The sequence below is a fragment of the Canis lupus genome, chromosome 35 (assembly GCF_003254725.2).
Source record: "Canis lupus dingo isolate Sandy chromosome 35, ASM325472v2, whole genome shotgun sequence".
Classification (NCBI taxonomy): Eukaryota; Metazoa; Chordata; class Mammalia; order Carnivora; family Canidae; genus Canis; species Canis lupus.
In genome coordinates this window covers 20,643,302-20,665,899 of record NC_064277.1, presented here as the reverse complement: position 1 = coordinate 20,665,899, position 22,598 = coordinate 20,643,302, and the positions used below count along the sequence as shown (strand labels likewise).

Here is a 22,598-nt window from a genome sequence, read left to right as displayed (position 1 = left end):
CCCTCCCAAATGCAACACCACGCCACCCCCTCCCCAAGCCTCAGGAACAGCATCCTGCACCTGTGCCTACACCCATTCCTAGCTCAGAGCTGGCACGACCACTTCTCTTCCTTACACAAGGATTTTAAGTTAAAAGCTAAACTGGAATTCTGCAACACGTAAATATAACACTGCATTCGTCTCTATTGAACACTTAGCATCTGAAGCCTGTGGTAGCCAGCTGGTCTCAAAGTCATCTGGGATACATTTATTTTGATTAAATTGATCAGATTTCTATTTACAGGATAGAATTCTTCACCATACTGAATACAGCTGTGTTTACAGGGATTTGTAGAAGAAGAAGAAAACAAAACTCCACAATCAGTCCTAGCAAAGCACAGAGCACTCAGAACTTCAAGGAGTTAAAGCTGAGGGGTCTTGCTTTCACATTAACAAGAAAATTCTGCATGCAGCTGCTTTGGCCATGCTCTCTAGCTAGTCAGGAAATGGGTGTTGAGCTGAAGCTGAAAATACAAGCTGCAATCAAGCCCGATCCAGCAAAGTGACAGACTTCCTGTGTAAAATGGTCAGAAATCTTTCTTTTCATGTCTCTACATGCACGCACATGCATTTAAATCCATGCTGCAAGGCTGCTCTTTTCTCTGGGGACATGGTACAGTCACCTAGCCCATCAGTTTCTTCCTTGACAGCCCCGGGGACATCCAGACTACAATTTACAGTTCCTCCATCCATGTACTGGGTTATAAATTATGCCATCCTCCCTAGAATGGGAATGCAGACCAAGCGGCAGACAATCAAGCGGCATTCGGCACCTCCTCTTGCTTTTCATGCGCTCCCCTCACTCTGCCTCTCTCCAAGTCTGCCTCGCCAGGCAGACACAGCAGATACCTGGTTCATCCATCTTCAGCTCCACTCAGGTAAAATGCCACCACATCTTGGCTTGGTTCTCTCTCCCCCCCCAGACTCATCCCTGGGAGCAGCCCGAGCTGGGTGCCTACGGCAGGGGCTGTTGCTGCCCTTGCCCTGCAGAGGACCGCCGGGCACAGGATGTATTCCTAACTCCCCGGCCCCGGTCCTTGGCGTCCTCTCTATCCGTCCCACCCTGGGTCTTCTGCAGCTTCACCCTCTCTTCCAGCTGCGAGGGGCCCCGGTCAGAGCTCCAGAGCAGGTGCTTCTTCTGCACGGCGCCGACCGCCGCTCCCGCTTCGGCCAAGCCCAGGCGGGGGACGCCGCAGGAGCAGCTCAGGTAACCGGGGAAGCTTGCTGTGCCCACAGCGATGCAGCCCTGGAGCTGTGAGGAAAGACGGTCTGGCTTCAGAATTTAAAAAAAAAAAAAAAAAGAAAAAGAAAAAAGAAAAAGAAAAAGAAAAAAAAAAGAAACACAAAACAGCGCAGCTCAGCGCTTGCGGGGGTAGAAAAAAAAAACAGACACAAACCATATAAAAAAAAAAAAGCAAGAGTTAAAATCAAATTTCAAAAAATAAAAAATAAAAAGGAATACATAGATCAGGGTACTTCGTGCGACTTTTATTTCTGACGTTTCTCGGTTTATTGGCCGCCCCGCCCCCTCCAAAATCTCTCCTGTCCCTGAATGCTACTGTCCATGAGTGCCGAGTCACAAAGGCTCTTGCTCAAAGTGCTGCAGCCCCAGCATCACATGAGAAGCCACATGACAACTACAGTCGGCTGCTGATGTGGTCAACTACTTTACCGAGGCGGGGGGGTGTGCAGGAGGGAGACAAATCTCAAGTGAGACCGGCCCCTCTCACGCTGCCACGAAGAAATTTGCTTGCAAGAACAATGGGAAGAATGCATCTCCGAAGAAATGCTTTTGCATACATATATACTTTCACATATGCACACTTGCGGAGACCGAAGAGACTACAGATACTTGAAGACATTGGGAGGGTGCTGTACCTCACACACTAGCTGGATGGCAGCAATATTATTTCTAGTTTGTATTAGTCAAAGCTGATTCCACTTAAGTGGATTCCTGAAAAGCACACACCATGTCTTCATAGCATGATCAGGCTTGGAAAACCAATTCTATTATCTCTCCCTGCAATCTGTATCTGAACCTGCATTCTGAATAATTTATTTTTAGACTTAATAAGATGCTTGCCAAGACCGCTCCCTTTCTTCGGCGAGTGGCGCGGGCGATAGTCACCCAAGTGGGAGAAGCCTGTCCCTTTGTAGGGAGAGGAAACGAGACGGTGGTGTTCATCATTTTCAAAAATTGCAGCTTCTTATTTAAAGGCACACAAACACACAACAATAAAGTTCTCCCACAAGTAATCATTAAAAACAAGTGAAATGTTTCTGCTTCATTGAATTGACATGCTTCTTATTTGCAGTTTGGCATCTCATGCTGGCAAATGGTGGTGATATTTTTCTAATGCTGTTCATGGCTGCAGCTAGAGCCCTTAAGCCACACGGATATTGCCACTTCTCAGCAGGGTGAGAGCAAACAATTGCTTTCTGGAGCACCTCTCTGCAGAGGTGCAGCTTTGCCAGGTATGTTTTAATAGTTACAATAAGGCAGAGAGGAAGGAGATGGCCTCAGGGTCTTGATTCCCTTACTTAGGAATTAAGTTGCCTTTTTAGGACATCGTGCCCATGATGTCAGAAGGAGGTCTTTTTAGAAAGACTGATCATGCCAGCTTACTAGAACAAGAGAATTGTTAAACAGGCGGCAAGATGGCCTAGACCATGGCTTATTCGAGGTGTAGATATCAGGGAGAGAGGCCCTGCATTCATTCGAGCTGCACTTACCAGCCTCCCATTGTGTGAGGGTGCCAGGGACTGTTCTAAACCCCGAGAATCCAGGGGTGAGCCAAATGGGCATGGCCTTCCCGTCATCGGTTCAGTCTAGTAACTACACACATCCTTTTCCCTTTGAAGACAGCCTCCTTTCGATTTGGACATTCCTAAGTTACCAAGGAAGACAGCAAGCAGCCACTTTTACACTCTTTCCTTGCCATCATCTTCTAAGAACTGCCAAATCCTGTGGATTCTTTCCTTACAAACACCCCTTGAATTTAAGATTTCCATCTGTTCCCCATTTCCAGAGTCTAAGCTCAGCACTCATGCCATCACCCTCAGCAATCTTCTTTCTGGTCTTCCTCTTTGCATTCCAGACCATTTGGTGGCCTGCTACCCTACGAATCCTGTTAAACCATCACATTTGTGATGTCCAGAACCCCTGTCTAGAGGGTCTGGACCACCCTGTCCCCAAAACTGAGGACAGTACTTACTTGATCACATTCATAGGTACCAGTAAAGATGCCCTGTTATCTGACTGTAAACTATTTTTTAAAGATTTTATTTATTTATTCATGAAGGGAGAGAGAGAGAGAGAGAGAGAGAGGGAGAGAGGCAGGCAGAGATACAGAAAGAGGGAGAAGCAGGCTCCTTGCAGGGAGCCCAATGTGGGACTCGATCTCCAGACCCGGGATCACACCCTGAGCCAAAGGCAGATGCTCAACTGCGGAGCCACCCCGGCATCCCTGACTGTACACTATTTATACAGATTAATCTATTCCTGAGCATTGGAATACACCATCCATTGAATCAGAAAAAAAAAAAAAAAACATTACTGATTTGGGCTTCCTGTTGTTAATAACAAGGCATAAAACGCTGTGAGGGAAACAAAGACACTTGGGGCACTGTCCCCGCCCTCCGTGAAGGTCTCTATGGAACCAATGGCACGTGCTCTATTGGCACTAGCCATGTACTATCCTAAGCTGCTAGCTCTCTCTTCAACTTGTATTTCTCATAAAAAAATAAAATAGGGTGGTTTGGGGATCCCTGGGTGGCTCAGCGGTTTAGCACCTGCCTTCAGCCCAGGGCGTGATTCTGGAGTCTTGGGATTGAGTCCCACATCGGGCTCCCTGCCGGGAGACTGCTTCTCCCTCTGCCTCTGTGTCTGTCTGTCTCTCTCTCTCTGTGTCTCTCATGAATAAATGAATAAAAAACCGTTAAAAAATAATAAAATAAAATAGGTGTTAGGTCTACCTGCTAAATGAGCATCAGATAAGTAGTGCCAGAGAAGGACTGAGAAGGGAAGCATGACTTCTACCTAAAAACCGAGAAAGATCCCCAGGGAATCCTGAGATTTACAGTGAGCTAGGAGATGTCTGGCCAGGGGAAGGGGTAAGGTTTGAGTCATAACCAAAACAGCAATGACAACATGGATAACGCAAGCACTTATTATGAACAATTTATGTACATGAGCCCACTTAATCTTAATGATCCTAGGAGGGAAGCATTGTTCTTTTCAATGCTATAGAACAGAAACACCAAAGAGGGAGTAAGAAGTTGTCCAAGACTAAATGACGAGTGAGTGGACATTCTGGTCCGTGACATACTTTCTTAACCACCTTGCTGGACTGTCTCAGAGCTGGACACACCGTGGAGATAAAGGGGGCCAAGAGTGTGAGAAGACATAACTAAGCCTCAGGGTATGTGCAAAGATCAATTTGGTTCAAGTCATACTGTGCTGAGAACCAGCCAAGGGAACATCCAAATTGCATGATATGGAGTCTGGTAGTCACAGCTAAGATCAATAGGGGAGGAGGGACCTTGTGTAGAAGGAGAATAAAAAAGAGGCTCCCACAATAGTCTCACCGTAAGGGGATGGTGCCTGAACTCTGGCAGTAGCAAAGGAAAAATCAAGATGGATTCATGGAGAATGAGGAGAAGGATGGTCACAGAGCTGTACTTTTTTAAAGCCTGGATAAATAAAGCAAGCAGTTCCCTGTGCTTAGGAGTCATGTCATTAATCTCTGTTTCCCCAATAGCTAGCTCAATGCTTGATGTATTTTTAAAAAATGATGAATGAGTGAAGGAAAGTCATGGAGGTAGAAATGGGAAAATGAGAAGCAATGCTTCATATAAGGAAAAATTCTACAGAGAACTTAGAGTTTCATAGGACATTCAAGGGGAAAGGTCCATCATGAAATTATATACAGAGAAGTGGACTTTTCTCTTTCCATCTTTGGCCCAGATTTTTGATGATGGACTCGCCCATCGCATGCCTCAGATATACTTTTCCAGCCTCCTTAGATGAGGCAGTGTTTGCTCCCTCCCCCTCTGGCCACCCCAGTTGTTACCCACTGGCTGTAGACCTACCTCATCTAGTCTAGCCCCTAATCCAGACGCTGCACTCACCAAGGCAAGGAAGTATGTATTAAGAGGTTTTACCATTCTTTTATTTTTTTATATATATAGCAAAGGGAAAAAACAAAACAAAGGGAAGTTTATCAGCTTTCTTATACAATCTTAGCTAACCAGAATACTAAATTAATGAACGCACCTCATTTCTTAGGCAGTTAATGGAGGTTAATATGACATACTGCCTCTGGCTCTGGAAGTAAAAAAGGGTGTTATTGCCTCATATTATAGCTGGGGAAAAAAAGTGCTAATAATCTTTCTCATCAGCAATAAAGAATTGGGCTTTTAATACCCAGATATATTTTAGTAAAAGGCTAGTATATCATCTCTAAGTGGAGTTCAAGAGCAATGTTAGATATAACTAGGACATTTCAAGAGCCTGCTTACACTAGAGACAAAAAAAAGAAAAAGAAAAAGAAATACACCCAAAGCCTAATTTATTCTTGAAGAAAAAAAAAAAGGAAAGAGAGGTGAATTAGAAAAAAAAAGTGAATTTATGTTGGACTTATGGATTTATGTTTTTATTTCTTCTGCTTCAGATCAGTTCTAGGAATTAATCTTTAAATATTAAAAAAATGATGGATCTTGCAAATAAGTGATTTCAAGTAAATGGGGAATATGTGACAAGGTCATTGTTTTATTCAGTGACACGCACATGTGTTATGTGGACTGCTAACGTAAGATGATGTGTAAAATACAAGAAGGGTGTAAAATGAATGAGACACTGTCTAGGCTCTTCAAGAGTTTACAATACCCTTACTCTGAAAGCCACTATCCATTTTTTGATAAAGGGGACCTATTATTGCTTTGGAAGACAGTAAGGACTAGCAGAGGTTAGCCAAAACAAAAAACAAGAATATCCAACACATACGCCTTTTTGAGAGGAAATCAGCCCAACCAGGCTACTCTGAGGTCTTATCATTAAAAAATAAAAGATTAAAAAAGAAAAACAACGTAGCTTGGATGATATGAATATTCAAATGGTGGTACTCATAAGTTCCAGAAGTGAATAAGAATGTTATGCTTTAGCTTTGCCATCCTGGGAAATGATGGTGCTGATGAGAGAGAGAGAGAGAGAGGACGGGTCTACAGGCTTATTTAGTAGGTTGCTAGAGGGCGGGAAATAGCATGCCATGTTTTCTAACTTCTCCAAAATGGATACAGAATTAAGATGAGCTCTGCAACAAAGCAGACTGACAAAGTGACTAATTGCTGGCTGCTGGCAGAGAACTGATTTCCCCTCTTTCTGTTACCCAGTATCATTACCCTGCTCCCTTACACGGGGGCCAAGTGGCAATTTTAAGGTGGAAGGACTGTGTTTGTTCACCTGTGAGTGGTTTGACCTTAGACTTTACAGAGCACTGTCAGGAAGTCAGTTTTTCCATGCTCTTTACAGTAAACAAAGACAGTGTGGCTGGGCTCCAAATGTTACAGAAGGTCAGAGACCAAACTGCCTCAAAGACAAAGACCGCTTCCAGAAATTGAAACACAAAATAGATGTAAGCACCACCAACATTCCAAACTGCGATCCTGTCTGTTCTCAGTGTTTGGTTCAAACAATGTGACACGAATCCAGCATCAGTGCAGAAGAGAAATAGAATCATAAACCCCAGGTGCTGGAAAGCACCATAAAGGTCATCTGGTCCAACTGCAAATCTGAACTGTGAATGCTGCCCTTTAAAATATCTCCACTACGCAACTATCCGGGCTCCCAGGGAGGGCCTCCAGTGGCTGAAAATGCGGTGTCCTGGAAGGGAGACAGGCCATCCCATCTTTGGAATGCCATAGCCTGATTATTTAAAAGCCCTGAGCTAAAACGTCTGATTCCACGTTGGGGGAAACTTTGCTGTACCTTCTGTTTCCTGGTTGTCAACTGAGAAGCTTGGGAGCTCAAGTTTTGAATGTTCTCCATCTAAAGGTCCTTCAAATACTAGAGGGAATCGACCACGTAGGTTTTCCTGCTCTCCAAGGAATATTTGCAGTTTCTTTTGCCACTATTGTGTGACTTCTACTCCATTCAACATCTCCTCAGCCAATGAATTCATTCTACTTTACTGATAGTTCTTTGAATGAAGTGTCCCATGGAACAGAACACAAAGTCCCAGAGTGCAGATATACCGTGTAAATGGTACCATCACCATTCTCATTCCAGGAGGCCAGATCTTGATTCGCACAGCTTCACCTGCCTCTGCTTTCTTAGTGGATACATTTCACTGGTGACTCCCTGGGCTCACCTATGCCTTCCTGAACACAGGTTCCACCTAAATCACATTATGGCCATTGCTGGATAGGGACTTTGTGCAATTATTTGACCTTTTATGTTGTTTTGGGTCACCGCATAGAAGATCCCATGGTATGAACAAAACATACAAAGGTAAGGCAAAGTAGTGAACTATCCTTGAAGGAAACAGGAATGTATTTATAAATATAAAAATCTCTTGGGGCTCCTGAGTGGCTCAACGGTTGAGCATCTGCCTTTGGCTCAGGTCATGATCCCAGAGTCCTGGGATCAAGTCCTGTAATGGGCTTTCCATGGGGACCCAGCTTCTCCCTATGCATATGTCTTTGCCTCTCTGTCTCTCATGAATAAAGAAATAAAATCTTCAAAAAAAAATAAAATAAAGATTTCTTCCATCGGAAGATACAACCCCCAGGAAGGCATACATTTCTAGAAGACCATGAGTATAACTGTTCTTTTTCCTCTATTACAATAGCACTGCTTTGAAGGAAATGCCTCCAATTATGTAAAACAGCTCTGTCTAGAAGGGAGAATACTGGCCTGGAAGTCAAAAGCTCTAGGTCGCAGTACCCATTCTGCTGTGGGGTATTCATTTGCTATCTGACCCCGTAGGTAAGGGGCTGTTTTCCAATGCTGGTTTCTTGATGCGAAGTAAGAACCTCAACAATTATGTACCTTGAGCTGCACAGCATTTGAAAAGTTAATGTTTATGTGGGATTTTAATTAAATTTCTAAAATCTGTTCTTGAGTACTACAGCAAAAATAAAATATTAACCCTTTGATAAACTTTCCTACAGACTTTTACATTAAATGGTTTCAATGCAAGCAAACAGCACATGGGCAGATCATAAAGTTCCTTGCGTCCATGGTTGTTTTAAAAGACATGCCAATTAGGTAAATGATGCAAGCCGGACTAGGGGTTGGCAATCTTTACCCTCTGATAAAAATAAAATGGTTTCAAATAGGTGAGCCAATTACTGAGATTCTTGGGGTAAGGCAAGAAATAAATGTCATAATGTGATATCATCACTTTTCTATAATCCAAATGTCTCCTTAAAATGTCTTTAATTAACTATACAGAGGGAACCTTTAGGTCGAGAAGATTCAGTTTCTTTCACATTTTTTAAACTAGAGCTGTGACAACAGAGCTGCTTGATGTCGATCAGCAGTTTTCACAATGGAAACAGGATCCCCATTCTTAGAAGGTAGGGAAGGATGGCAAATCGTTACAAGAGGATACCAGCTCACCTGGAGATCTCACCATGAGGTTCGAAGACATGTGAAAACTTCCTACTATTAACCTCATGGAGCACAACAGTTGATCTTTTCACTAAGTAGGTTATTAGACTATGCAATTTTTCTCTAAGATCAAAGGATTGAAACTAAAAATGAGAAAAATGGGCTTTTCTCAAAATTGGAGCTCAGTAAGGGCCTAGCCTTTCTCTTGCAAGCTCTTTGACTGCTCTGGCGTCAGCCCCAGATCATTGCTAGGGAGTCGGCACAGAGTTCTCAACACACTGGGCTTACATAGCAAGGGCCATGAAGCACAGCCGGGAGTCTGAAGGAGAAGCAGCAGCTATGCGGTAGAGGTATAGCTCCAACACAGGTCACACCGAGGACAGGGACTGATGCTTTCTGATATGTGGTTGCAAAATATCTCTAGGTAGCAAACTGTTACATAATTAAGTGCCTCCTGGTATCTGGTTATGAACAAAAGTTGTAAACATTAGCTTATTGTCACCAATGGAGACTCTAAGATGATATTAGCACAGATGACCACATCTCCATGCAGGCAGTGAGGCAGACTTTTGAAGGAAGCTTTAAGATAATAAAATGGCTATGTTTAGGATGCCAAATGCATATAGATATCTCACTGGATGCAGAAGCAGTGAAGCTTTCACAAGCAATAGGGGAAGCAGGCATATGCCCAAGACCTTCAATGAGACTGAGCAGCTCACTGGAGCACAGCTCCCTGAATGTGATGCTCTTTGCCACAGCTCCTCTGAGGTCAGTGCCATAGTGCTATGGTGTCTGCAGGAATGTAAAACTATGCAAGGGAAGAAAAGAGCGCCAGAATCGGAAAGACAAGAGATGTTTATTTGTTCCTCTACTTGCTTGAATGCATGGTTAATGTAGAATTCGGCCCCTTAGGAAAAAAATTCAATTATGCTTTTGAAAAATATTCTGGGACATGAGCGGCATTCTGTGTGATTTTTTTTTTTAAGTGAACTGTGGCTCAATGTTTGACTTTTTCATGAAAATGATTCAGTTTACATTGAACAGTGGTTCTCGACACTCTCCCTCTCAAATATGCACACGTTTTATATGTAGGTATTATGTGTATTATTTTATTAAAATTATAAAGTTACATAATTACACCAGTATCTGAAATTATATAAAGATTGTCAATATAGATCATTTGGTTAAATTTAATGGAGTTGGCTCTCATTTTTGATACCCTAAAAAACAAAGATTTGCTATTAATGAGGATATCCAAAAGAATAATTTTAGCAGAATACAAAGACAATTTGATTTTTTTTCAATTATAAAATAATTTTTTAATGTTGAAGTATTGACACACATGTAGCACTTCTTGGTATGACTACAGTGAGAGAACATATTTATTTATATGCATATACAAAAAAGATGAAGACAATCTTAGTAGTTTGAAGTTACCAAAGCTGAAAAAAAACCCATTTATCAGTAAGATTTACCTGATGCAATAAATGTTGTGAAACTGGGAAAGGAATAATAATATTGAACACTTAATTATTACTTAATAATGCTGTGAGAACTCCACATTTAATCCTCACCAGGAAACTTATGAGTTAGACATGCCCTACCTCCATTTTACAGGGGAGGAACCAGCAGTAACAGAGAGGGTAAGTAACTTGACCAAGGCTACACAGCTAATACATGTGAGCGGTAGGGAAGGGCAGGCTACAAATTCAGGCACTTGGGGTCCAGACCCCATTATTCTGCCTGTATGTCCTCCTTGTCTCTCCCCTCTCCTACCTGACCCCAGACACAGCCAAGTACGAATCCAGGGCAGATCCTGTTCTTGGGTCTGCCTGGCTTTTTGTTTTATTATGAAAACAACATACATCAAAATGCAACGAAGAAAATAGAACACTTCTTTTTTTTAATAATTTTATTTATTTATTTATGAGAGAGAAAGAGAGAGAGGCAGAGACACGGGCAGAGGTAGAAGCAGGCTCCACGCAGGAAGCCTGACATGGGACTCGATCCCGGATCCCCAGGATCACGACCTGGACTGAAGGCGGTGTTAAACCACTGAGCCACCCAGGCTGCCCTAGAACACTTCTAATGACATGTTTACACTAGTGGGAATTACCTAAATGACATTCTATAGAGTTTTGAAAAGGATTAGAGCAGGGCACAAAAGTTGACAAGTCTGCTCCTACCACACAGTGACTAGAAACACATGTGAAGGTGTAAATCAGTAAGGCTGAGACATGGCTGGCAGCAGTGGAGAGCCAGCTAGAAGGGGCTAGGGAGGTGAGGGACTGAAACCCAATCAAATCATCAGACTGAGGACGGTGAGCATATATTAAGCATCCATGATAGAATCAGGTATTCTAGAGGAGCTCCAGAAAAATTTCAATCTGATTTTTATGACAGCTCTGCTAGTCTGTTATTTTTCTCATTTTACAGATGAGGAAACTGAACCTCCCCAAAGATTAAGCAACTGCCTTACAATGAAATAGTTAACACCAATTAAGATTCATACCTCACTTTATATGACTCTAAAGCCTGTACCCCAGATTAGTCATACCTTGATAGGCCATGTTCAAAGCATCATCTAAATGAAAAAAAAAAGGAGGTCTGAGCAAAGAGGTCACACCCAGAGTATCTGGGTCAGGTGGAATGGCACCTTTGAGAGCACTGGGTTCAGAGGATCAACAGAGCATGGCCACCTGCTCTTTGGTCATGAGCTTCAGCCTTGTGTTTGTCAAACAGAGTTGGAATTAGAGGTGCCTGGGTCATTTCAGAGCCAAACAAAATTAGCTGCTGCAAAGCCCTTTGGGAATTAATCAGTGTAAATAAACACATCACCATATAGTATGAGCTCTGATCAAGTCTGAAAACAAGAGACTCTGGATTATCAGAAATGACCAAGATGTTCATGGGAAGCCAATAAGCAGGGGCAAACTGTAGGATAGAGCCACATCTGTGATGGAGGAGGTACGACGGGCCACAGACAAGATGGTGAATTCTAGATAATAAGAAATGTTCATGGGATGGAAGAACCACCTGTTTTATGTAAAGCTCCAAATAATGAGATCACAGTGGACAGCCACTCAAATAATGCCTTCATAATACAGAGTATTATTGAGAATAACTCAATTCACAGGGAGCTTACGGCGGCCGGCACTAGATGGCCTGTCAGGAAAAACAGAACAATAATTACAGAAAAGAATCATATCCTCAGAAAAACAAAAATTAATCAAACTAAGTTTGTAAAGCCTATCTTACAGACACATTGTCTGGACTCATGCTCTCAAAAATGTTGTGTTTTTTCTTATGCCAATTTATTTAGTTAATTTAATGTTTTGTCCTGTTAACTTCTAAACTGGACATACTCTATGACTCATAAGATCTTAGAACCTTTAAATTTTAACAATTATAAGAAATTCATAATCACAAAGGACAGAATTCTTTTGCCCAAACTTAAACAATAACAGAACGGTTTCTGTGTCTGCTGTAGAAAAATCAACCTATGACAATCACCTTAAAAAAAAAAAATCTGAACTCCAATCAACTGGAGGTAATTCTTGACCAAACACAAATAAAACTGATAATAAGCAAATTTCATTAAGATGGCACTGAGATTAAAATGAAAGACTTTAACATGGATCAAAATTTAAAATTTTTAAAAATTTTAGAATAGTTTTGGATATATTAAAAATGGAAAAGCGAGAACAGAATCCCATATTAGTCCCAAGCTTCCCTATCATTAATTAATTTCCATCGTTTTCGCATAATATTCTTTTTCTGTTCTAGTATCCCAAATAGGACACCTCATTATATTTGTCATGTGTCCTTAGGTGCCTGTGGGTTATGTGCTTCTCAGACTTGCCTCCTTTTTTATGATCTTGAGTATTGCTCAGGTATTACAATAGCCCTTACATTTTGGTTGATCTGGCCCTTTCCTTATGGTCTATTTGGGGTTATGGGTTTTGAAGAGGAAAACCACAGAGGTGAAGTGTCATTGCCATCCTCACCACATTACATTAAGATTACATACCATCGGAGTACCTGGATGGCTCAATGGTTGAGCATCTGCCTTTGGCTCAGGGCATGATCCCAGGATCCTGGGATCCAGTGTCCCATCAGGCTCCCTAGAGGGAGCCTGTTTCTATTCTCTGCCTATGTCTCTGCTCTCTGTGTAGCTCATGAATAAAAACAAATAAATAAATAAAATCTTAATTAAAAAAAAAAAAAAGGCTACATACCATCAACATACCCTGAACTGTGGCTATGCACCTTCAACATCTGGCCATGGTAGTGTTTGGCACATTTCTCTATCATCGAGTTACTCACCTCCACAACCTCACCCACTTTCCATACTGTGCTTTTCCAAAGGAAGGAAGTCATTATGCACAGCTCAAACCAAGGAGTGAGGAGTTACTCCCCAGCTTTTTCTGAGTAGAATATCAACATACATTATTTGGATTTCTTCTGCAGGGGATAATTCTCTCTTCTCTCCCACTTACTTATTTATTCAATCATTTTTCATATTAATATAGATTCATGGATACTTATTTTATACCTTGAGTGATAAACCAACACTACCACAAACAAAAAATTTTAGAAAGAGATTTATTCAAGTTCATTTGCAAAAACAGGCTGCCACTTTTTGTCTCCTGGCCAGGGAAAGAGTGTAGGTAGAGTCAACTATTTGGAGGTCATAAACACCATCAAGAATAAGATGCTGAGGATTTGCAGGAAGACATTTCCACTATTCTGTTTACAGAGAAAAAAGGATACACACTTTTTGTCCCAGGGGACATTCTCACTTTATTTCTGATATAGCCGAAATAAAATTCATTACATAGTCAGTGTCTTCAAAGTTAACCATGGCTTGGTTATTGAAATTTGTCAGACAAATGCTGAGTCTACACTTAGAAATAACTTTAGTGATATAAGTATCACACAACTCAATATATTGACTGTATTTATTTCACCATATATTTATAAATGTGAAAAACATTGGCTTTTTAAAAATTGTGTAAAGTATACAAGAAGGTTTAAAAATGTAATGGGAGTTAGAAAAGTATAATAAATATTTTAGATACTTACTACCTATCATTCATTACCACTAAGTAACTTCGGGCCTAAAATGCATGGTGAAACTCCATAATAAAAAATATGCAAAAGCAGTGGAGCAGAAATGCATAGAACAAGTATAGAAGGGAAGGAAATCAAGACAATAAATAGATTTCATTCATTCAACAAACAGTTACAGAGCGCCTGCTATTGGTCAAGAACCATTAAAAAGTAGTGCCCAATGCTGGGTAAAAACAGTTATCAATTTTGGTCTCATATCTTCTGCTGGGAAACAATAATAGCACTATGGAAATGTACCCGAAAGTGTAATGCGGCAGGCCTTGGCTCTCAAACCCTGTACATTTCCCAAATTGTTAGGAGTGGTCCTTGGCCTGACAACTGAAACATGACCTCTGACTCCTTGGAGTAACTTACCAGTTGTGTCGCTGTACACCTGAGGCCATGGGCAATACCAGATAGCTTATATTAACCACAGGGTTTATAGTGAATGAGCACCTATTTTTGTAAAGCTTGAAGTGTTGGAACACACTGAATGAATCTGACCTCTAGGGGAGCTGCAGACTGAGAAGATAAGGTACCGCCTGCCTGTATAATTGACCCCCAGTAAAAACTGCACACCAAAGTCAAGTGAGTTTCACCAGCTGGCAACACATGCCTTATGTTATTGAAAGAACAATAAGTTGCTGACAGAATAAGGAATTGTACATGTCTCCAACTGGGAGAGGACAACTGGAAGCTTCCACCTAGTCTCTCATGGATTCCACCTCTACATCTTTTTCCTTTGTGGATTTTAACCTGTGTCCGTTCACTGTAATAAACCATAACCATGAGTATACCAGCTTTCTTGAGCCTTGTGAGTCTTTAGTGTTTAGGACAAATCCTTGGGCCTAAAGGTGGTCTTAGGAACACTCCAACTTTAAACTATAATAAAAATTGGGGCACATACTCTGAAATAAAATAATATTAATTTATGAAAGCTCATTACATAGTTACCTGAAGTAGAATAGAAGGTCAGAGAAGGCTTTCCTGAAGAAGTGTTGTTTGAGCTGAAAAATTTATTACAAAATGGGGCAAGAGTGGGAAGAGCTTTCTGGCATGGGAAAGTACATGGGCAAAAGTCTCTGGTGGGGGGTGAGCCAAGTATATGTAAGGAGCTGTAAATGGATGGCTGTGAATGGAGCACAAGGAACAGAAAGGATGGGAGAGAGACTCAGGAGATCTCACGGGTTGGGACTGATAGACCATGTAAAGAACATCCCAAGAGAAACAGGAAGCTATGGAAAGGATTGAAGCAAAAAGGAGATCATTGGGGCAGCCTTCTTAAGTTATAATTCTTCCAACAGGGTGGAGAATTTACTGGAGGTAATGAGTAGATGGAGTAAAATCATGGAGACCTCTTTTTATAGTACTCAAGATGACAGATGGTGGTATCTCTATCTGGGATGGTAGCAGTGGAAATACTGAAAAAAGAGAAGCTTTTAACAGAAATTTGGTTGGTCAGACTGAAAGAGATTGGTGATAAATTGGACAAATAAAAGAGAGGTCATGGGAGATGGAATCTAATTTTCTGGCTTGTAAACAAAAGATGGTTGACCTACTCATCAAGGCAGGAAACAGTAGATGATTTTGGATACATTGAGTCTGATGCATCTTTAGAGCTGAAAGTAGAGATATTTATAAATAAATAAATACATAAGTATCTAGAGTACATAAACTTAGGTTTTATTCAAATATTATAATTAAAGCTATGAATTCGAGGGGCATCTACTATTAAGCACTTTATATAAATGAATTAATCTGATCTTTACCACAACTACATGCGGCAGATATTATAATGATCATTATTTAACATGTCATGAAACTGTTAAGACAGTTAAAGCCATTTGCCTAAGTCACACGATTGGGAAATAACCCCAGATACTCCTGCCCCCTGTCATGCTAAGCAACCTCTCATAATAAGCCAAGAAGGGGATGCAATGCATTTTGGAGGCAGTATGGAGTAGAAAAGGAGAGAGATTTTGAGGGTAAAATTATTTTAAAACTGATTAATGGCAGAGGAAGCTGAAAATGTTAATATGAAGAATAGTGGACATGGACTGCCCTAGAAGCTAAGAGGAGTTACTGTACAAAATGAGGACTTCTTACCATGCTCTTAAAAGTCGACTCAGAGGCACCCAGGTGACACAGTCAGATAAGCAGCCAACTCTTAATTTCAGCTCAGGTCATGATCTCAAGATCGAGATTGAGCCCCTGCATCGGACTCTGTACTCGGGGGGGGGAGTCTGCTGAGGATTCTCCCTTTCATTCTCCTACTGACCCTCCCCCACACTTTCACCTTCTCTCTAAAATAAATAAATCTTAAAAAAAAAAAAAAAAGAGTTAAGAAGCCCACCATGGGATTGACAAGAAAAAGTCACTGTAAACTTAGGAAAAGCTATTTTGTCAGAAGGATGAAGGCAGAACTACATGAAAGAGGCAGGGGGAGGCAAGGACATGAAGACAGAGCTATGTTTTCTGCTAACTCTGGCCATAAAGAAGAAGAAAAGAAGGCAGACCTGTAGGAGGATACAGACTCAAGAAAGGGTGGGTTGTTGGTATGTAAAACTAGACCAACAGTAAGCTTTGAAGTCAATGGGAAGGATTCAACTGAGAGGGAATAGTTGACTATACATGTGAGAAAAGGGGTACATGGACAGTGTGAGCTTCCTCTGTACTCAGGATGGGTCAGATGCAAAACACATCCATTCACGTACATTCAAGTAGAGTGAGACAGTGAAAGGATACTATACTCTTCACAGAATGTCATAGAATCTAGTAACAGATCCAGGCTCTGCTACTTTGCTCTCATCTTCCTCAGGCTCTCACTACTTCCTTTCCTTACTCAACACATCACATTTTTCTGGCTTCAGATACTCCACATATGCTGCTCTTTTGAGAACATTCTACCCTGTGCCCAATACTGCATCTCTTCACCCAGTTTCTAGCCTGGTATAGGTTGTCAATAAACCATTGTTAAAGGAATGAAGTGTGTTCAAAACACTTTATTGAAACAAACAGCCCTCTGAGGCACAGGACTGGGGATTTTCGTTTCAATGTCATTCTGCTTCCAGGTGCCATTACAGTATTTTCACCAACATAAATTTGAGTTGTCAGTTATGATTCTACTCATAAGTGGGACCTAGAAACAAATTAATAAACAAACAAAAAGCAGAATCAGAACTATAAATATAGAGAACAAACTGATGGCTTGTATTCTCTGGCCAACTCCAGAGAGTTGGGCAAGGTGAGTGAAGGGGGTGGGGGGTATAGGTCTTCCGTTATGGAATGAGTAAGTCATGGAAATAAAAAGCAGAGCGTAAGGAATGCAGTTAACAATACCTAAGAGTGATGTAACAGGACAGATGGTAGCTATTCTTGTGATGAACATAGCCAAACATATAAAGTTGTCAAATGACTAAATTATAAACTTGAAACTAGTGTAACCCTGTTTACCAACTATACTCAAAGAAAATCATAAATTTTTTTTCATCATATAGAAAGAAGATGCTGAAGTGTTCCAGGCATCCTGACCTTCTATTTTTACTACCTGTTTATTTTTTTTTAAAGCCCTAGGTTTTGAGGGATGGGGCAATGTCTGTTTGTGTTTGTGAGTTTTAAGTAATCTCTATACCCTAACATGGGGTGTGAACTCCCAAAATCAAAAGTCACATGCTTCATTGACTGAAACAGCCAGGGATCTTTAGTTATATTTTTAAATCCAGACTCATATACAACTCTCCCACAAATACAGAAAGGTATACATGTGCCATTTTATCTTATTAAAGAAGTATTTTCAAACACATACATGTGTGTGTATTTAGCATGTCAGTGAATTCTATTCTAAGCCACAATGTAGAAAACCAAATTCTAAACAGAATGTCAATCAATTTACAATGGGATGCACAAGTGTCCAATCAACCAGATGTTGTCAATCTGACCGATGCCTATTTTCATCCTAGACAAGGTATACCTACATGTTGGCGAACCCCACATAAAAATGTGAGTGGAAACAAATAATCTGATTAAGAAATGGGCAGAAGAAATGTACAGACATTTCTCCAAAGATGACCTACAAATGACTGACACATGAAAAAATGCTCCACGTCACTGAGCATCAGGGAAATACAAATCAAAACCACAATGAGATACCACCTTACACCAGTCAGAATGGCCAAAATTAACAAGTCAGGAGATAATAGATTTTGGCGAGGATATGGAGAAGAGGGAATGCAAGTTGGTGAAGCCTTTCTGGAAAACAGTATGGAAGTTCCTCAGAAAGTTGAAAACAGAGCCTTCCCTATACCCCAGCAATTTACTAGGTGTTTACCCCAAAGATACAAATGTAGTGATCCAAAGGAGCATCTGCACCCCAATGTTTATAGCAACTATGTCCACAATAGCCAAACTATGGAAATAGTGCAGATGCCCATCAACAGATAAATGGATAAAGATGTGGTGTACATATACACAATGGAATACTACTCAGCCATCAAAAAAAATGAAGCCTTGCCATTTGCAATGATGTGGATGGAACTAGAGGGCATTATGTTAAGCAGATTAAGAATAAGTCAGTAAGAGAAAGAAAATTATCGTACGATCTCACTCATATGTGGAATTTAAGAAACAAAACAGGACCATAGTCCCCTATGGGATGGAAAAATAAAACAAGACAAAATCAGAGGAGACAAACCATAAGAGACTCTCAATTATAGGAACCAAACTAAGGGTTGCTGGAGGGGAAGGGGTAGGGGGCGTGGGGTAAATGGGTGATGGACATTAAGGAGGGCATGCGATGTAATAAACACTGGGTGTTACATGCAACTGATGAATCACTAAACTCTACCTCTGAAACTAATAATACACTATATAATAATTGAAATTTAATTAATTTAAATTAATTAATTTTTAAAAAGAAAGAAAGAAAAAGTGTGAGTAGGACCATAAAATAGACCAGAAGCTTCCAGAGGCTTGGGTGGGCATAGAAATTATTCTTGAAGCAGCAGGAACGATTTGGGGGAATGAGAAACTCTTCTACAACTTGATCGTCTTGATGGCTACATGACTGCAGGTGTTATATGATTTCTTAGAAGCTCTTAAGAAGTTTCTTTTAGGGGTGCCTGGGTGGCTCAGTCTGTTAAGCATGTGCCTTTGGCTTAGGTCATGATCGTGGGATCCTGGGATTGAGCCCTGTATTGGGCTCCCTGCACAGCATGGAGCCTGCTTCTCACCCTCAACTCAAATTAAAAAAATCTTAAAACAAAGAATTTCTTTTATTGGTGGGAAATAGTTTTGTGACAACAAAGTTATATGGCACAGTTGGTGACTCAGTGAGCTTTGGAACCCTTGTATCTGGGTTCAAATCCCAGCTCTCTAAATGAATTGCTTGGTAATAACCAAATTATTAGAGTGAATTGCTGAATCTACCTAAGTTTTATTTTCCTGAACTGTAAAATGTAGATACTTCAAAATGTAAGAGTAGTTCAAAAGTAATTTTGAAGATTCAGGAGGACAGTGTAAAGTTTTAAACACGTACCTGGCACATAATAGATGCTCAAATTAGCAATAGTTTTTCTGGTAATGTTCAAGACTTTTATTTGGGAATTCCTTTCCACCAGACTATGCTTTAATGGGCATCAATAAATTTACCTTTGAGACTTTTCTCTACTTTCTTAGTCACATAAATATAACCTGGTTATATTTATACAGCCTTTCTTAAAACAGGATGCAATACGCTGATTGTTTCTGATTAGCAAATTATAACTGTTTTCCAGTCCTGCCTCTTAGATTTTTCCCAGGGACCACCTTGATTCTTGATTAGAATCTATGTGCTTTTTAATCTCTTGAGTCCTGTATTTATAGAAAATTTTCAGTCAGCACTTACTCATAATAAATCATATCTATTTTGCAGAGACTTATTCAATTTAACTCTTAACAATCTTGTATCTGAGTTGTTAGGGTATACTTTCTCATCATGCCATGTATTAAATACATTATTTAAATATCGTCAAAGAATTAATGTGAGACTAGGCAGTAGCACCTTTGTATTTATAGGAATCAAGATCGAAAAGAAAATACTCTTGCACAGATATTACCTTAGAGCAACGAGCTTCAATCTGCTAGGACTGTCATATTACACCAGAACTTGACAGAGGGAAAAATGGATAACTGATACAGGTGTGTGTGTGTGTGTGTGTGTGTTTATGTATATCAGGTCGGGTCTGTCCTGGAATGCAGCTAACAGGTGGCTGACTCTTCCTATAATCTCATTAACAGCATCAAGAAGGCAGGAAAGGTAAGATATTGAAGGTGATGAGGTATCTGTGAGCAGAAACCTCAGATATTCCCAAATGCCAGAAACAAGAGTCTGAGTTAAATAGAAAGAGTGGTAGTCTGCAACCAGAGCATATGCCTGATTATCTAAGAGAGTAGCAAGAGTGCCTGGATCAATCTGTCTTGTAATAAAGCAATGTTAAAAGAAGTATTCTCATCAGTTGATGCTCACAACTTGTCATATGTGCCAGTAAGCCTTTGGAACAGAGAGGATTTATGATAAAACATACTTGAAATTATTAACATGTGATACTTAATAACCTAGGAGATGCAGAACTTTTATGGACATGGTCAGACATCTTGAGACATCCCTATGCTCAAACATACTCCATGAAACAGTGGTTCAAGCCTTCAAAAATCCTTCCAGGAAAAAAAAGAAAAATCTAGCTTCTGGCCTTAGAGCATTCATAAAGCTGGGTTCCATTCTTCTACAAAAGAAAATACATATGAGGTAGCCAAACCAACATGAATCAGTTTCAGACAGTAAAGAATAGACTCATGACAAGTCTGAGCAGTTGGTGACAAAGTACAAAGACAGAATTTTGGATTTGGATGTTTTATAACTGGACTCATTGCAGGATGAAAAGAAGTATGAGCAAAGATGCCAGAAAGAGAGAGTGGCTGAGATTTAAATTCTGTTTGAACCCAAATATTAAACTATCTGGAAGGGAAAGAAAGTCTTAAGTATTCAGGAAAGGTAACAAAAACCCAGAATGCACACCACGCAATTAATCTACCTACCACAACCAAAGAAATAGCTCCCTTCCTATTTTTTTTTAAGATTTTCTCTATTTATTCGAGAGAGACAGACAGACAGATAGACAGACATAGGCAGAGACATAGGCAGAGGGAGAAGCAGGCTCCATGCAGGGAGCCTGATGTGGGACTCGATCCTGGGACTCCAGGATCACGCCCTGGGCTGAAGGCGGGCGCTAAAGTGCTGAGCCACACGGGGATCCCACTGCTCCCTTACTATTTTAAAAACCTTTAGAATGAGACTCTAACTGGAAAAGATCAGAAAATTAACTTTTTATTCATATTTTCATCTTTCGTTTTTAGAATTTTCATAAAAATCTGGTTAAAAATCTCTATTATTTATTTTTCCTATGTAGATACAGAGAACAAAATAAAACAGAAATCAGAGCTTCGTAGGTCAGAGAATAACAAAATACTAGGACTTTGCCAGTTTCAGGGTATCTAGAAACTATTTACCAGGTAGACTGAAGATAAAGGATTAATAGATTAATATAGATTATGAAGCAGTACAATTTTTTTAGAATAAATTTTTATGACTTTTAATGACTTGCAACACTCTGGGACAGAAAAAGAAATCACGGATAGTCATTTAGCCTCCATGTGATCCAGTTTTCTCATTAGCAAAAAATGTTACTGAGATAGTAATAGGATTAAAAATATATTTCCCCAGGACATATCATATTAAATTACCTAACAAATCTCAGAAAAGAGGGCCAAAAAAATCCATCATTTTTATTAAAGCATGGCACTGTAAAATTCAAGACACAGAGTGATGTCAATCACTTTGATCTGAGGATTGCCAAGGAGGCTAGAACCCAGGAAAGGGGAAAGGAGGAGGTCTTGGCCCGTACAGTATGCAAAATTGCTATAAAGTTTCAAAATTCCAAATTCCCATTGCAAACTTAATGAAGTTACACATCAGCTAAGGCAAAGCTGCTCACTCTACTCAAAATTTACTTTTTTAAAAGGCACATCAGGGATGCCTGGGTGGCTCAGTGGTGGAACCTCTGCCTTTGGCTCAGGGCATGATCCTGGGGTCCCGGGACCGAGTCCCACATCAAGCTCCCAGCAGCGAGCCTGCTTCTCCCTCTGCCTATGTCTCTGCCTCCTCTGTGTGTCTCTCATGAATAAATAAATAAAATCTTTTAAAAATTAAAGAAAAGGCATATCAGAGGAGATGCCTTAGTGGTTCAATGGTTGAGTGTCTCCTTTTGGCTCAGGTCATTATCCTGGGGTCCTGGGATGAGTCCTGCATCAACCTCCCAGCAGGGAGCTGTCTTCTCCTTCTGCCTATGTCTCTGCTTCTTTGTGTGTATCTCGTGAATAAATAAAATCTTTTAAAAAAAAGGCATATCAAAGAAAATATATTTTGTGCTTATATGTGCTTCATTTTGTTTCACAAAATAGATCCAAGTGTCTTGCCTACTGTATAACAGGCATTATAACATGCATTACAATATATATTACATATGATGAACATTTGTGCAGAATGCATCATGCTGCGAAATTCAGAGATAATACCTATTTCAAATCACAAAAATTGGAATCTCTCCCAAAAAGGAATTCAACTGAGAATGATGTGTTTACTTAATCCAGCAATTGAACCAAACATAGTGTCTTTTTATACCTTCATGCCCAGTTGAAGTTGAGAGCTGGCGGTCTGTCGGAAAGTCGGTCTTGAAGCACTGTGCTGGGCATGGCAGGTGCTCAGATAAGATGACAGGCTTCCAACACCCTGGCATCTCATGTT

General features: G+C 40.4%; 1 protein-coding gene across 8 annotated transcripts in view; it reads right to left on the bottom strand.

Moving 5' to 3' along the window:
• Positions 1–22,598, bottom strand: part of LOC118349920 (uncharacterized) — a 586,341-nt gene that overhangs the window by 182,571 nt on the left and 381,172 nt on the right. For 3 of the 8 annotated variants that reach the window (XR_007408493.1, XR_007408491.1, XR_007408492.1), the window contains exon 1: positions 889–1,027. The exons of 4 other annotated variants lie outside the window; for them this stretch is intronic. Coding sequence is in view for 1 of the 4 variants with exons in the window: in XM_049106057.1 (XP_048962014.1) it covers positions 22,432–22,590 (159 nt within the window). In the remaining 3 variants the exon portion in view is untranslated. Of the gene's footprint in view, positions 1–888; positions 1,028–13,239; positions 22,591–22,598 lie in introns of those variants that run through there. One more of the 8 variants, XM_049106057.1, reaches the window with a different exon arrangement.